The sequence below is a fragment of the Saimiri boliviensis genome, chromosome 5, assembly GCF_048565385.1.
Source record: "Saimiri boliviensis isolate mSaiBol1 chromosome 5, mSaiBol1.pri, whole genome shotgun sequence".
Classification (NCBI taxonomy): domain Eukaryota; kingdom Metazoa; phylum Chordata; class Mammalia; order Primates; family Cebidae; genus Saimiri; species Saimiri boliviensis.
In genome coordinates, this window is record NC_133453.1 from 115,967,865 (window position 1) to 115,982,028 (window position 14,164).

Below are 14,164 nucleotides of genomic sequence, written 5' to 3' on the forward strand. Positions count from 1 at the left end.
CAGCAGGTTCTCTTCCAGCCCATACTATGTGCAGAAATGTCACTGGGAGGTAGGGCCTGACATGGAGGCGTTAGGACTCTGCTTGGTGCTTTATTTTACTGTGGCTACACTGGTATCCAAGATACAAGACAAAGTACTCTTTACTCTTCCCTCACCTTTCCTTAAGTGGAAGAAGTCTCTCCCAGACTTGCAAGCTGTACTACCTAGGGTTAAGAGAGGGTGATGTAAGCACTCCCTTGGCCTCCCCAGCTAATCTCTCTCTAGGTCATGTGTACCCCAGTTCCACCGGCTCTGAGCACAGCACAGTAACAGGATTTGCCCAGGAATTGTAGTCCTTGTGGCCTAGACTATCTTTCAAATTTATTTAGGATCCTACAGCACTTTAGCCCACAGTGGTGGGGCTAGCTGGAACTCAGGTTCCAATTGCTGGGATGGATGATTCTTCTCTCGCTAAGGTTGCTCTAAATGTAGGCTCTGTGGAAGCTGGCAAAATTCTGCCCTGTGTTGCTTTCCATTCTGACAGATCAACACTGAGTTCCAATACAAAGTCCCATAGCCACTGTGCTCTCCCTCCCCCAAGCACAGATTCTCTCTCAGGGCCACCCTCCTCCATAGGGGAAGGGTGGCATCAGCAATTCAAGAGTCTTTCCTACTCTCTTCAGTGCCTCTTTCTTTGGTATGATGCTAAAACCAGGTACTATGATGGTTCATCTGATTTCTGGTTCTTACGAAGGTCCTTTATTGTATGAAGAGTTACTTAATTTGGTGTTCCTGCTGGGGCGATGGTCACTGGAGAGTTATAATGGCCATCTTGCTCCATCTCCCTCCTTCCTTCTATTCTTCTCTGGCATAGAGTAAACCCTCTCTAGATATTAAATGTTATTCTTCCTAGCTATGTGATCCTCCAAATGTTTCTTGATGGCACACTGTCTTTCACCTAAAGTGCTCCTTTACTCTCCTATCCTGAACCTACACTCCTCCTCATCTTTTCAAGGCTTCAAAACTAATCCAGTAGACTCTCTGCCTCAGAGGATCAGTTATATTACAGCAAATATATGCAGGACATTTTACAAAAGAAACAAGTAGATGTTCAATAGATTTCCATGAACTCTGAGCACAGCCAACCCTGAGATCCCCCCACCCCTGCTCCTCCTTACCACCAAGTTTTAAGAAAAAAAAAAAGTTTCTTTTTTTTCCTGAGTAGCTGGGACTATAGGCATGCTCCACCACACCTGGCTAATTTTTGTATTTTTTGTAGAGATGGGTTTTCACCATGTTGGCCAGGATGGTCTCGATCTCCTGACCTGATCTACCACCTGCCTCGGCCTCCCAAAGTGCTGGGATTGCAGGCATGAGTCACAGCGCCCAGCCCTGGGCTTCATTCTTTAGGGTCATTCCAGTCTTCCACTATATTTCTGTTAGTTATTAACCATCTAAAGCTTTTATCTAAAGTTTTCAATTTATCCTTCTGTCTCCAGCCCTGCATTCCCCTACTTTACAAAGATATTTTTAAAAGTTGACACCATGAAAGCAAACAGACAAGTGGGACAGAATACTGAAAAGTCAACAAAATGGAAAACCTTTCTGAAACTGAATCACCTTCTAACAGCTATTTCTAAGAAAAAATACATTAGAAAGAAAGGAAAAAAAAAGGCTTGGATCCAGAAGGACATTTTTAATAATGACAGTGCAAGACAAGAAAATCACTTTCTACTCTATACTGGTCTCTGAAGAAATTCCAGTGAGTTATCCAAGGACGGAAGAACACTGTGAGTCAGCCGTTCTCCTTTCCTCTTTAAAACAAAAACACAATTCATCTTGGCCATGTTATCAGTTGTCTATATGTAGAGGAAACAAAAGGGCATTTCCAGATCATTACTTATAATCAACTCTTTCATTTAGTGGGGCCATCTGGTAGCTGATATGATTAATTACAAAATTTCCACCTCATTCAATTTATTTTAGTTCTTCCTATAAGTTATTTAACATAGAAATAAGAAAATTATAGTCAAACTATAGATTGAAGCTTGATCCGTGTAATTGGTATGTATCCCCCATCCCACAACAAAAAAATTCAAAGGGGACAAGGTAGAGAAAGGAATGACAGATGAAGATAAAGCATCTGATATTCTATTCTCTTTCTTGTTTATGTCACAGAGCAGCTCTCTTTCAAACAAATCCTTCTATAATTTCAATAGGTTTTCAGCAAGCCCTTCAACTAGACTGGGTGAATCAAAATAAAAGGTTTAACAGTCATCTTGACTGTTTTTTTTTTAAATCATTAAATCACCCTACAATTCATGTTGCTGTGCAAGTTTTCCTCCATCCCTCTTAAATATCTACATATTTCACCCTTTAAAATGAAAAAACAGGTTTGTAAGAACTCAGCACAGACAGATTACCCAGCTAAAGAAAAAAAGGAAGTATTATCTTTGGAAAGAAAAAATTTCCAGGAGCTCTGGGTAACAGGTGTACACAAGGGAAATCTGAATACCTGGCTGTTTATGTTAACATCGATGTTGGGTCGAGGGGACAGCAAAGGACTGTTCTCCATCTCAAGCTGTTTGATCTTCTCTGAGGTGTCTTCTAATGCTGAAAAAAAAAAAAAAAAAGGCAAAATGACCCCTCAGTCCGCCAGGCTGTCACAGCTAGCTATGTGAGGGTATGGTTTGGTTTTGTTTTCTCAACATCGGTTATCACCAATTAATAGTAATAATCTGGATAAACACAAAATAAATATATTTTCTTTCCATAACCAGCTACCTGTCCACTCATTTGAATAACAGTTAATCCTAAGTAGGAACACCAACCTGTAACTGCAGTACTCCTAAAAAGCAAGCAGATGTGAAATTTCCATAGCATGTGTGGTTGAGAAGGTTTACCTAGCCAAGAGACTCAAAAGGCACAGAACACTTATGACATGATCCTTTTCTTTTATAACTACAACCAGGCTCATGTGTAACCTCAACACTTTGTCATCTTTGTTCCTTGGCCATGACTACTGGCTAAAACTAAATTTATGTGAAACAAACTGATGAAGAATATATATTTATTCACTGACTGATTCAACATATTATATATTCGTACCATCATGTGTGATGCAAGATAAGCATTTTGTCTTCATAATGTTCTTCCTAGCAGCAACATACATTACAAAGTCCTCTAACCACTGAAAAGATAATACATTAAGCATGATTCATCCTTAAATGAAGACTTTAAAAAGTAACTACCCTAAAATAATCTCATTTTGCAGATATTAATTGGATGTGAGCATAAAATTTTACACCGTCACTTGAAAAAAAAAGTTGAATGCCTAATAATTTCTATATAATCAGATAGAAAAATAGAGGAGAAAACTTTGAAATCATATCCTTTGGGTCAAAGGGATAGTCTAAAAAGTGGCCATCAATTAACTGAGTGGAGTCCCTGGCTACAAATTAGGAATCAGGTGGAGAGCTTTCAAGAAACACTCATTCACAGGGCTCACCCAAGAATAACTGTAACAAAATCTTTTGAGGTAGGATTCTGGCACTGGTAGGTTTTAAAACTCTCCAGGTGATTTTAAGTACAACCAAAGGTGAGAACCAGTAATTCAACACTGGTCTCAAAATCTTCTCTACCCATTTACTTAATTGCCATCTCATGGTTTTCTTATGCTTCAAATTACTCCATCTGGAATACTTTTGTTGTTGTTGTTAAAATAAACCTTTTTCTGCTACTTTTTTCTTTTTGTCTGAGGAACATCCTGCCATGCACAACTTTTAGCTATGTGAATCAGGATTTTGACATTAGAACAAAAATAAAATACACAATTAGATACCAGACTGATGACCTTAACTCCTAACATAAAAATGTTTTAATTATTCTCACTGATTGATTTTGAGCAAATATTGTAAGTCTGAACTAAGTCATATAAAGAAAACCCCCACACTTATGCAAGAATTTCCTCTGCCACAACCTCAACAGAATTCAAGCTCTGCTTTAATACTCTGTAATGAGGTGCTCACTAACTCTTAGGAACTTCTTTTTTTTTTTTTTTTTTTTTTTTTTTTTGAGACAGTTCACTCTTGTCACCCAGGCTGGAGTGCAGTGGTGCAATTTTGGCTCACTGCAACCTCCGCCTCCCAAGTTCAAGCGATTCTCTTGTCTCAGCCTCCTAAGTAGCTGGGATTACTGGTGCCCGCCACCGTGCCTAGCTAATTTGTGTACTTTTAGTAGAGACTGGGTTTTGCCATATTGGCCAGGCTGGTCTCGAACTCCTGATCTCAGGTGATCCAGCCGCCTGGGCCTCCCAAAGTGCTGGGATTACAGGCGTGACCCAATACGCCTGGCCAGGAACCTATTTCTATTACACTGCATAAACAGTTAAAAAAAACTTCCCCTTGTTGATGCACAAGCTGTTTCTCTATACTTGCAAATTGCTCATCCAAGATTCACCAATAAAGTGTCATAAAACTAATTATTTGATGTATCAGATTTCCAAATATTTGGAGAGTTACCTTATTTCATTTGATCTTTTCTAAGCATCCCTAGTTCATTCTACCATGTAAACCTTAAGCTAATATATTTTGCAAAAAGCATGTACTCAATAAGTGATACTAATACAACATTATTTGAAAAAACTAAACTTTGTGAATTTGTATAATAGATATTAAATGGAAAGTAAATGAAATCAATACTGCCATCTCTATAAAGGAGACTATATTTATTTTAAACCTGGAAATACTCTGCATTAAGACAGTCTTGGTTCTGGCTGAATCTAAATCCTGATGGTTTTGCTATGCTATGTCTCAATTCTTTCTAGAAACAAAAAGCAAATTTCTTTTCTAAATTTTAATTTAACTTATTTTTTTTTTCTTCTGAGACAGAGTCTTGCTCTGTGTCCCAGGCTGGAATGCAGTGGCACAATCTCAGCTCACTGCAACCTCTGCCTCCCGGGTTCAAGCGACTCTCATGCCTCAGCCTCCCGAATAGCTGGGGTTATAGGAGCATGCCACCACATCCAGCCTAATTATAAATTTAGGTTCAGGGAGTACATGTGTAGATTTGTTGCAAGGGTAGAACAAGAGCAAGCATTGCTAACAAGAAGTGAAGTCCAGGGCAAGGTTGTCAAAACTGGACTATCCAAAATAAATTATTACAGCGCAAGTACATGAGAAATAGTAATGGGGGATATTTTCTTAATCTAGTAACTGCTATCTTAAAAAATCAAATTAATTTGAAATTATCAGTGTAATAAATTAAATTTTTATTTCTCTGACCTAAGACTAACAAGCATAAGTCAAACATGTTAGATGTCAATAAAAACCATGATGTACCAGAACATTTGTTTGTAGTGATTACTTAGGAAATGAACAAATTTTTAACACTTATCAATAATATTTGAACATATTCCATTAACCAGAAGCACTGTGTGACTTTTCACTAACACTTATTTCTAAGTTACTAAATACTACTGCTGTATTCTACAGTCTCAGAGACAACAGCATACTTAGGGCAATTTTCTGAGTTTTTTAATGAAGTGCTAATTTTAGCCTGCAATAGAAATCAAATTGGCAAGAGCCAAATAAATACAAGCTGCTTTAAAATGAACATGCATTACAGTGAGATTCAACAGGAAATTGCTGTTTAAAAACAAGCTATGCTTTCATATCAAACTAAACTCACAAATACATAGACATTTTCAATGAGAGATTTACTGTCTCCTTTTAACCTACAATTTTTTTAAAAGTAGCATTCTTTCTGTGTTATTTCTTTCTGTGGGCCTGCACAATAATAATCCTCATTAATAACAAAATACTTTCTAAGAGCCAATGGGATGTTCAAACATCATTCAATCCTATGCCCTAGAAAATCTTTAAGGAAGCTTCTTTTCTTCTTTTTAATTTGCACTCAAGAAAAAAAGTAAAAAGCAAGTTTGAAGACTCTTAAATGTTTAATGTCTTATAAATGACACACATTTCATGACTTCAGTTATGTTATCTTAAATATTTCGGTGTTCCCTTAAATAAAAAAGCAAGATGTCATAACTCTTCAGAATTAAATTTAAAAGTTGAACTCGTACAAAATATATTATTGGAGAAACTGATTTCAATATCTTATTTCAAAGGAAGATAAAAAGGTATCACTGATGTATCATGGAACATTTACTTACTCTCATACTCAACTTCAGGTTCCCCTAATCCAGGAAGCCTGGTGGCTACATTAACGTCATTTGGTGCTTGGAATGTATCCATAATGTCAGATGCCCCAGATATACCACCAATGGTTGTTTCCAATAAGTCTGGACTAGCCAGCAAATCAATATTTAGAGGAATGCTGGAATGGAAATAGAAAATATACTTAGACCAAGAAATTTAACATGAAGAATTTAAAACACTGCTCACCCTCTGTATCTGCAAGTTCCACCATATCTGTGAATTCAAGCAACCATGAATCAAAAACAATCAAAAGAAAACAAAACCAAAAAATTTTTAAAAACACATAAAAAATATAGTTTAACAACTATTTACATAGCATTTACACTGTAATAGGTTTTCTACATAATCCAGAGATGATTTAAAGTATATGGGAAGATGTGTGCAGGTTACATGCAAACATGACACCATTTCTCAGACTTGAGCATCTGAGAATTCTGTTACCCCAGGGAGGTCCTGGAATCTATTCTCCATGGATACTGAGGGACTATACTAACAAAGTCTTTGTTGAAAAAAGATTCATGAAAAAGTTTTTGTCTCAACTGGCTTTATTCATCTCTCACAACCCTTTGGGTAGACTTCTCCTCCCAGCCAAAATGGAGTAAAAGGGACTGGTTTAGCCTCCCACCTGAAAACCTAAGGGAGAAAAATAACCTTAATAAGTAAGGTTGAATGAATAACCTAAATAAATAAGTTCCACAAAGTTGCAGGATACAAGATCAATATAAGAAAACTCAATTGTATATCTATACATGAGCAATAATAGGAAACTGAAATTATGAAGACAATTTCATTCATAGTAACATCAAAAGGAATAAATTTAATAAAGGATATGTATGACTTATACACTGAAAATCATTTATAAAGGAGATCTAAATAAATAGAAAGACTTTTAATGTTAACATATTGGAACACTTAATATTCAAGATGGCTTCTCCCCAAATCTGTAAATTCAATGTATTCACTATCAAAATCCCAGCAATTATTTTTTTATAGAATTAACCAGCCAATCCTAAGATTTATGAAAGTCAAAGCAGCTAGAATAGCGAAAACAATTTCAAAAATGAATGTACACTATCGAATTTGAGTACTATAATGCAACAGTAATCAAGACAGGGTGATACTGGCACAAACACAGGCAGGTAAATCAACAACAGAATTGAGAGTCTATATTATAGAATATAAGGAACTTTTGATGATATAAGACTTTTTGACAAGATAAATCAACAGAAGACAGACTTTTTAACAAATGGTACTAGGACAACCAGATACCCACATGAAAAAATATTAATTTAGACCATATCTCACACTACACACACAAATTAAATCAAAATGGATAAGAGACCTAAGAGTTAACTGTAAAACTTGAGAACAAAATATAGAAGAAAAAAATCTTTGTGACTTTGGGTGAAGTATTCTTAGATATGACACCAAAAGTATCGATAAAAGAAAAACTTAAAATGAACTTCACAACTAAAAATGTTTCCGCGTCAAAGAATCTCAGCACTTGAAGACTATCTTTCTGAAGTAAGACAGGTAGGCAAGAATAGAAGGGGAAAAAGAAAAGGAATGAACAAAACCTCCAAGAAATACAGGATTATTTAAAGAGACCAAACCTATGACAGATTGAGGTACCTGAAAAGAGACAGGGAGAACAGAACCAAGTTAGCAAAAACAAACATCAGGATATATCCAGGACAACTTCTCCAACCTAGCAAAGCAGGCCAAAATCAAATTCAAGAAATGCAGAGAATCCCTGTAAGATACTCCACAAGAAGATCAACCGCAAGACACAATAATCAGACTCTCCAAGGTTGAAATGAAAGAAAAAAATGTTAAGAGTAGCCAGAAAGAAAGTCTAGGTCATCCACAAAAGGAAGCCCATCAGTCTAACAGCAGACGTCTCCACGGAAACCCTAAGTCAGAAGAGACTGAGAGCCAATATTCAACTTTCTCTAAAAAAAGAATCTTCAACCCAGATTTTCATACCAAACAACCTAAGCTTCTTAAGAGAAGAAGAAATAAGATCCTTTTCAGATGAGCAAATGCTCAGGGAATTTGTCATCACCAGGCCTGCCCTGCAAGAGCTACTGAAGGAGGCACTAAATATGGAAAGGAAAAGCAATTACCAGACACTGCAAAAACACACTGAAGTACACAGGCCAATGACCCTCGGAGGCAACCACATAAACAAGTCTGCAAAATAACCAGCTAGCATCTAGTTATTTTGATGACAGAATCCTTTGATAACAGGATCAAATTCACACATAACAATACTCAAATGTAAATGGGCTAAATGCCCCAATTAAAAGACACAGAATTTCAAGGTGAATGAGACTCATTGATATGTTGTCATCATGAGACTCATTTCATGTGCAAAGATACACATAGGCTCAAAATAAAAAGATGGAAGAAAATTCACCAAGCAAATGGAAAACAGAAAAAAGCAGGAATTGCAATCCTGTTTTCTGGCAAAAAAAGACCTTAAACCAACAAAGATCAAAAAAGACAAAGGACATTACGTAACAGTACAGAGTTCATAAAAAAGAACTAACTATCCTATATATATGCACCCAATACAGGAACACCTAGATTCATAAAACAAGTTCTTAGAGACCTACAAAGAGACACAGACTCCCACACAATAATAGTAGAAGACTCTAAAATCCCAATGACAATATTAGATCACTGAGACAGAAAATTAACAAAGATACTCAGGATCTGAACTCAGCTTTGGATTAAGCAGACCTGATACATAAATACATAATTCTCTATCCAAAAGCAACAGAATATATACTTTTCTCATCGTCACACAGTACCTACTCTAAAATCGATCACATAATCAGAGGTAAAACACTTCTCAAGAAATGTAAAATAATTGAAATCGCAAGTCTCTCAGACAACACAATCAAATTACAACTCAAAACTAAGAAATTCACTCAAAACCACACAACTACATGGAAGTTGAACAATCTGTTCCTGAAAGACTCATGGGAAAATAAAATTAAGGCAGAAATCAAGAAGTTTTTTGAAATCAATGAGAACAGGCAACATACCAGAATCTCTGGACCACAGCTAAAGCAGTGTTAATAGGGAAATTTATACCACCAAATACCCACATCAAAAAGCTAGAAAGATCTCAAGTTAACAACCTAACATCATAACTAAATGAACTAGAAAACCAAGAGCAAGCAAACCCCAAAGCTAGCAGAAAACAAGAAATACTCAAGATAAGAACTGAACTGAAGGAGATAGAGATATATACCAAAAAATCCTTCAAAAAAAAAAAATCAATGTATCTAGGAGGTGGTTTTTTGAAAAAAATTAACAAAATAGACTGTTAGCTAGACTAATGAAGACAAGAATCAAATAAACACAAACAGAAATGATAAGGGAGATATCATCACTGACTCCACAGAAATACAAACAACCATCAGAGAATACTATAAATACCTCTATGCAAATACACTAGAAAAGCTAGAAGAAATTGATACATTCCTTGACATATACACCCTCCAAAGCCTGAACCAAGAAGAAGGGGAATCCCTGAATAGACAAATTAACAAGTTCTGAAACTGAGGCAGTAATAAACAGCCTGCTAACAAAACAAAACAAAACAAAACAAAAACAAAAAACAAGTCCAGGATCTGATGGATTCACAGCAGAATTCTACCAGAGGTGCAAAGAAGAGCTGGTACCATTTCTACTGAAACTATCTGAAAATACTGAAAAGGAGGGACTCCTCCCTAACTCATTCTATGAGGCAAGCATCATATTAATATCAAAACCTGGCAGAGATACAACAAAAAAAGTTTTCTTCAGGTCGATATACTTGATGAACACTGATGCAAAAAAGAAAAACTCAGTAATACTGGCAAACTGAATCCAGCAGCACATCAAAAAGTTTATCCACTACAATCAAGTTGCCTTCATCCCCAGGATGCGAAGTTGGTTCAAAATATACACATCAATAAATGTGATTCATCACATAAACAGAACTAGAGGCAAAAAACACAATTATCTCAATAGACACAGAAAAGGCTTTCAATAAAATTCAACATCTCTTCATGTTAAAAACGCTCAATAAACTAGGTACTGAAAGAACATACCTCAAAATAATAAGAGCCATTTTTGACAAACTCACAGCCGATAGACTGAATGGGCAAAAGCTGGAAGTACTCCCTTTAAAAACTGCCACATGGGTGTGATGTCACGTGCCTGTACTCCTAGCTACTCAGGAGGCTGAGGCAGGAGAATCGCTTGAACCTAGGAGGCAGAGGTTGCAGTGGGCCAGGATTGCGCAGCTGCACTCCCCACTAGGTGACAGAGTGAGGCTCTGTCTAAAAAAAAAAAAAATCAGCACAAGTTAAGGATACCCTCTTTCACCACTCCTATTCAACATAGTACTGGAAGTTCTAGCCAGGGAAATCATGCAAGAGAAAGAAAGAAAGGGTATTCAAATAGGGAGACAGGAAGTCAAATTATCTTTGTTTGCAGATGACATCTCCTGCATCTAAAAACTCCATGTCTCAGCTCAAAAGCTTCTTAAGTTGATAAGCAACTTCAGCAAAGTCTCAGGATATGAAATGTGCAAAAAATCACTAGCATTCCTACATACCAACAACAGGTAAGCAGAGAACCAAATCTTAAGTCCTATTCACAACTGCTACAAAAAGAATAAAACACCTAGGAATACAGCTAACAAGACATGTGAAGGACCTCTTGGTCTTTCAAGACGTGGAAAGACAACTACAAACCACTGCTCAAAGAAATCAGAGAGATCACAGACAAATGGGAAAACATTCCATGCTCACGAATGGAAAGAAGTGGGATCACGAAAATGGCCACATTGCCCAAAGTAACTTGTAGATTCAATGCTATTACCATTAAACTACCATTGACATCATTCACAGAATTAGAAAAAAACTACTTTAAAATCTGAATGGAACCAAAAAAGAGCTGAAATAGCCAAGACAATCCTAAGCAAAAAGAACAAAGCTGGAGGCATCATGCTACTCAACTTCAAACTATACTACAGTATAGGTTACAGGAATCAAAACAGCATGGTACTGGTGCAAGAACAGACATATAAGACCAATAGAACAGAAAAGGGAAATCAAAAATAAGACAGCACACCTATAACCATCTGACCTGACAAACCCAACAAAAAACAAGAAATGGAGAAAGGGCTCCCTATTTAATAAATGGCGCTGGCTAGCTATAGGCAGAAAATTTAAACTGGACCCCTTCCTTATACCATATACAAAACTTAAGATGGATTAAAGACTCAAATGTAAAAACCCAAACTATAAAAACCCTAGAAGAAAATCTAGGCAATACCATTTAGGACACAGGAGTCAAGGCTCTTAAAGAAATGGCTGATCTCAGGGCTAAGGCAAAGAAAGCACAAAATGAATACGGAACCTCTTGTGCCAGAATTTTAAAAGTGCTCAGAGGGCAAAGATTTCATGATGAAAATGCCAACAGCAGCTGCAACAAGAGCAAAAATTCACAAATGGGATCTAATTAAAGAGCTTCTGTACAGAAACAAACAAACAAACAAACAAAAACCTGCCAGCAGAATGAGCAGACGACTTACAGAATGGGAGAAGATTTTTGCAATCTATCCATCTGACAAAGGTCTGATAACCAGAGGCTACAAGGAACTTAAACAAATTTATAAGAAAAAAAAAACATTAAAAAGTGGGCAAAGGACATGAACAGACAGTTCTCAAAAGACATACATGCAGCCAACAAACATTAAAAAAAAAAAAAAAAAAGCTCAACATTACTGATCATTAGCTCAGTAATCAAAATCACAATGCAAATCAAAACCACAATGAGATACCATCTCATACCAGGCAGAATGGCTACTATTAAAAAGTCAAAAAAACAACAGATGCTGGTGAGGCTGGGGAGAAAAAGGAATGTTTTACACTGTTGGTGGGAATGTATACTAGTTCAACCACTGTGGAAGACTGTGGCAATTCCTCAAAGATCTAGAGACAGAAATATCATTTGACCCCGCAATCCCATTACTGGGTATATGCCCAAAGGAATATGTATCTTTCCATTGTAAAGATACATGCGCATGTATGTTCATCACAGCACCATGCACCAAAGACATGGAATGAACCTAAATGCCCATAAATGACAGACTGGATTTTTAAAATGTGGTACATTTACACCATGGAATACTATGTAATCATAACAAGGAATGAGATCATGTTCTTTGCAGGGACATGGATGGAATTAGAAGCCATTAATCTAACGTAGGAACAGAAAACCAAACACCACATGTTCTTACTTATAAGTGGGAGCTGAATGATGAAAACACATGGACACAAGACAGGGAAAACACCACACACTGGGGCCTGTCAGGTGTGTGGGGTGGACAGAGCATCAGGAAGAACAGCTAATGGATGCTGGGCTTAATACCCAGGGGGCAGGATGATCTGTGTAGCAAAACACCATGGCACATGTTTACCTATATAAACAAATCTGCACATCCTGCACATGTAACCCTGAATTTAAAATAAAAGTTAAAGAAAAAATAAACAAATTTAGGTCTGAGACGAGAGTACAGTTTTATCCTTTTCTATGTGGACATACAGTTGCTTCAGCACCATTATGAATTTCTTGAAAGTAGGATTGACATAATTGGAAAGCCAACTGGAAATAACAGAATTAGAATTCATTACTCATATCTTATACCAAGATTCAAAATGGATCTGAGATTCAAATGTAAGAAAATTAATTCATACAGCATTGGAAGCAAGGATAGCTGAATTCCTCTAAAATGCAACAGTGAGGAAAACTCTATTAAATTCCAGAAACTATTAAAGAGAAAAACATTAAGCAATCTGCTTATACAAAAACCTTTAAAACTTTTGCATAGCAAAAAATACTAAAAGCAAAGTAAAATGTGAGAAACTGAAAACACATTTTTTGCAGCTTACATACATAGAGTTAATATCCCTAATATACATAAAAAGCTCTTAAAAGTAGAGAAGAAAAAGGCTAACAGCCTTGTTTAAAAATGGGGAGGGGGCAGGGAGGCTACAGATAAGAACAAGCAATTTATGTAATAAATGCAAATGGCTCTTAAACATACAAATGTGCTACTGAGAGGGATTTAAATGAAAACTACATCAAACATATCCACCATGAATCTTGATTATGGTGTTGGTTTCATGGATGTGTGTCCACACTCAAATGCTTTAAACGAATGCACTTTATTGCACCAAGCGTGCCTCAATAAAGCTCTAAGGAAAATAAAAAAATACTTTGATATCCTATCTTATTTTTCGGATTGGCAAAAACCCCAGTGTTTCTTGATCCTTTGTTGGTGAAGCCATGAGAGGTATGAGCACTCACATACTCTGTTGGTCCAATGTAGAATCCTCAATGAAGGAGGGTCAGGCAATATCTAGAAAAATTAAAATGTAACTACTACCAAATAAATACCATAAACACATTGAGAGGGAAAAGGAACTAATCCAAGTAAATTTTAAGTGCAATACTTCGACTGTATACTCCCAGTTTAAAAAGGAGAACCATGAAGAAATGCTGAAGGTTATTTAGATTTTTTGTTGACAGTGGTATGCGTATAGCAATTCTGAAACTGTTTAGCACATATTATCAAAATGGAAGCTAAGTTTCTCACAGAGAAGAAGGAAGATAGGAATAAGGAATTGGGGAGTGTAAAGAACCCTGGGTATTCACTAGAGAGTTAGAGTGTTGGCATGAATTTGTGATTTAAACATCCATATCTATTTTTTTTAACTTTGTCCACTGAGTCTAGAAGCAATGACATTCTGAGCATCAATGAGCATACAGCGTACCTAGTGCTCAGATCTTGGCTCCTAAACACCATTTTAATTAGCAGGAGTCAGGACTCTTAAAGAAATGGCTGATCTCAGGGCTGAGGCAAAGAAGGCGCAAAATGAATATGAACCTCTTGTGCC

At 36.6% G+C, this 14,164-nt stretch overlaps 1 protein-coding gene across 4 annotated transcripts in view; it reads right to left on the reverse strand.

The window, feature by feature from the left end:
* EPB41L5 (erythrocyte membrane protein band 4.1 like 5) overlaps positions 1–14,164 on the reverse strand; it is a 135,345-nt gene that overhangs the window by 33,563 nt on the left and 87,618 nt on the right. For all 4 annotated transcript variants that reach the window (XM_039479952.2, XM_074399848.1, XM_074399847.1 and 1 more), the window contains 2 exons: positions 6,155–6,318; positions 2,495–2,592 (listed from right to left, as the gene is read on the reverse strand). In XM_039479952.2, coding sequence (XP_039335886.1) covers positions 2,495–2,592; positions 6,155–6,318 — 262 coding nt within the window. The remainder of the gene's footprint in view (positions 1–2,494; positions 2,593–6,154; positions 6,319–14,164) is intronic.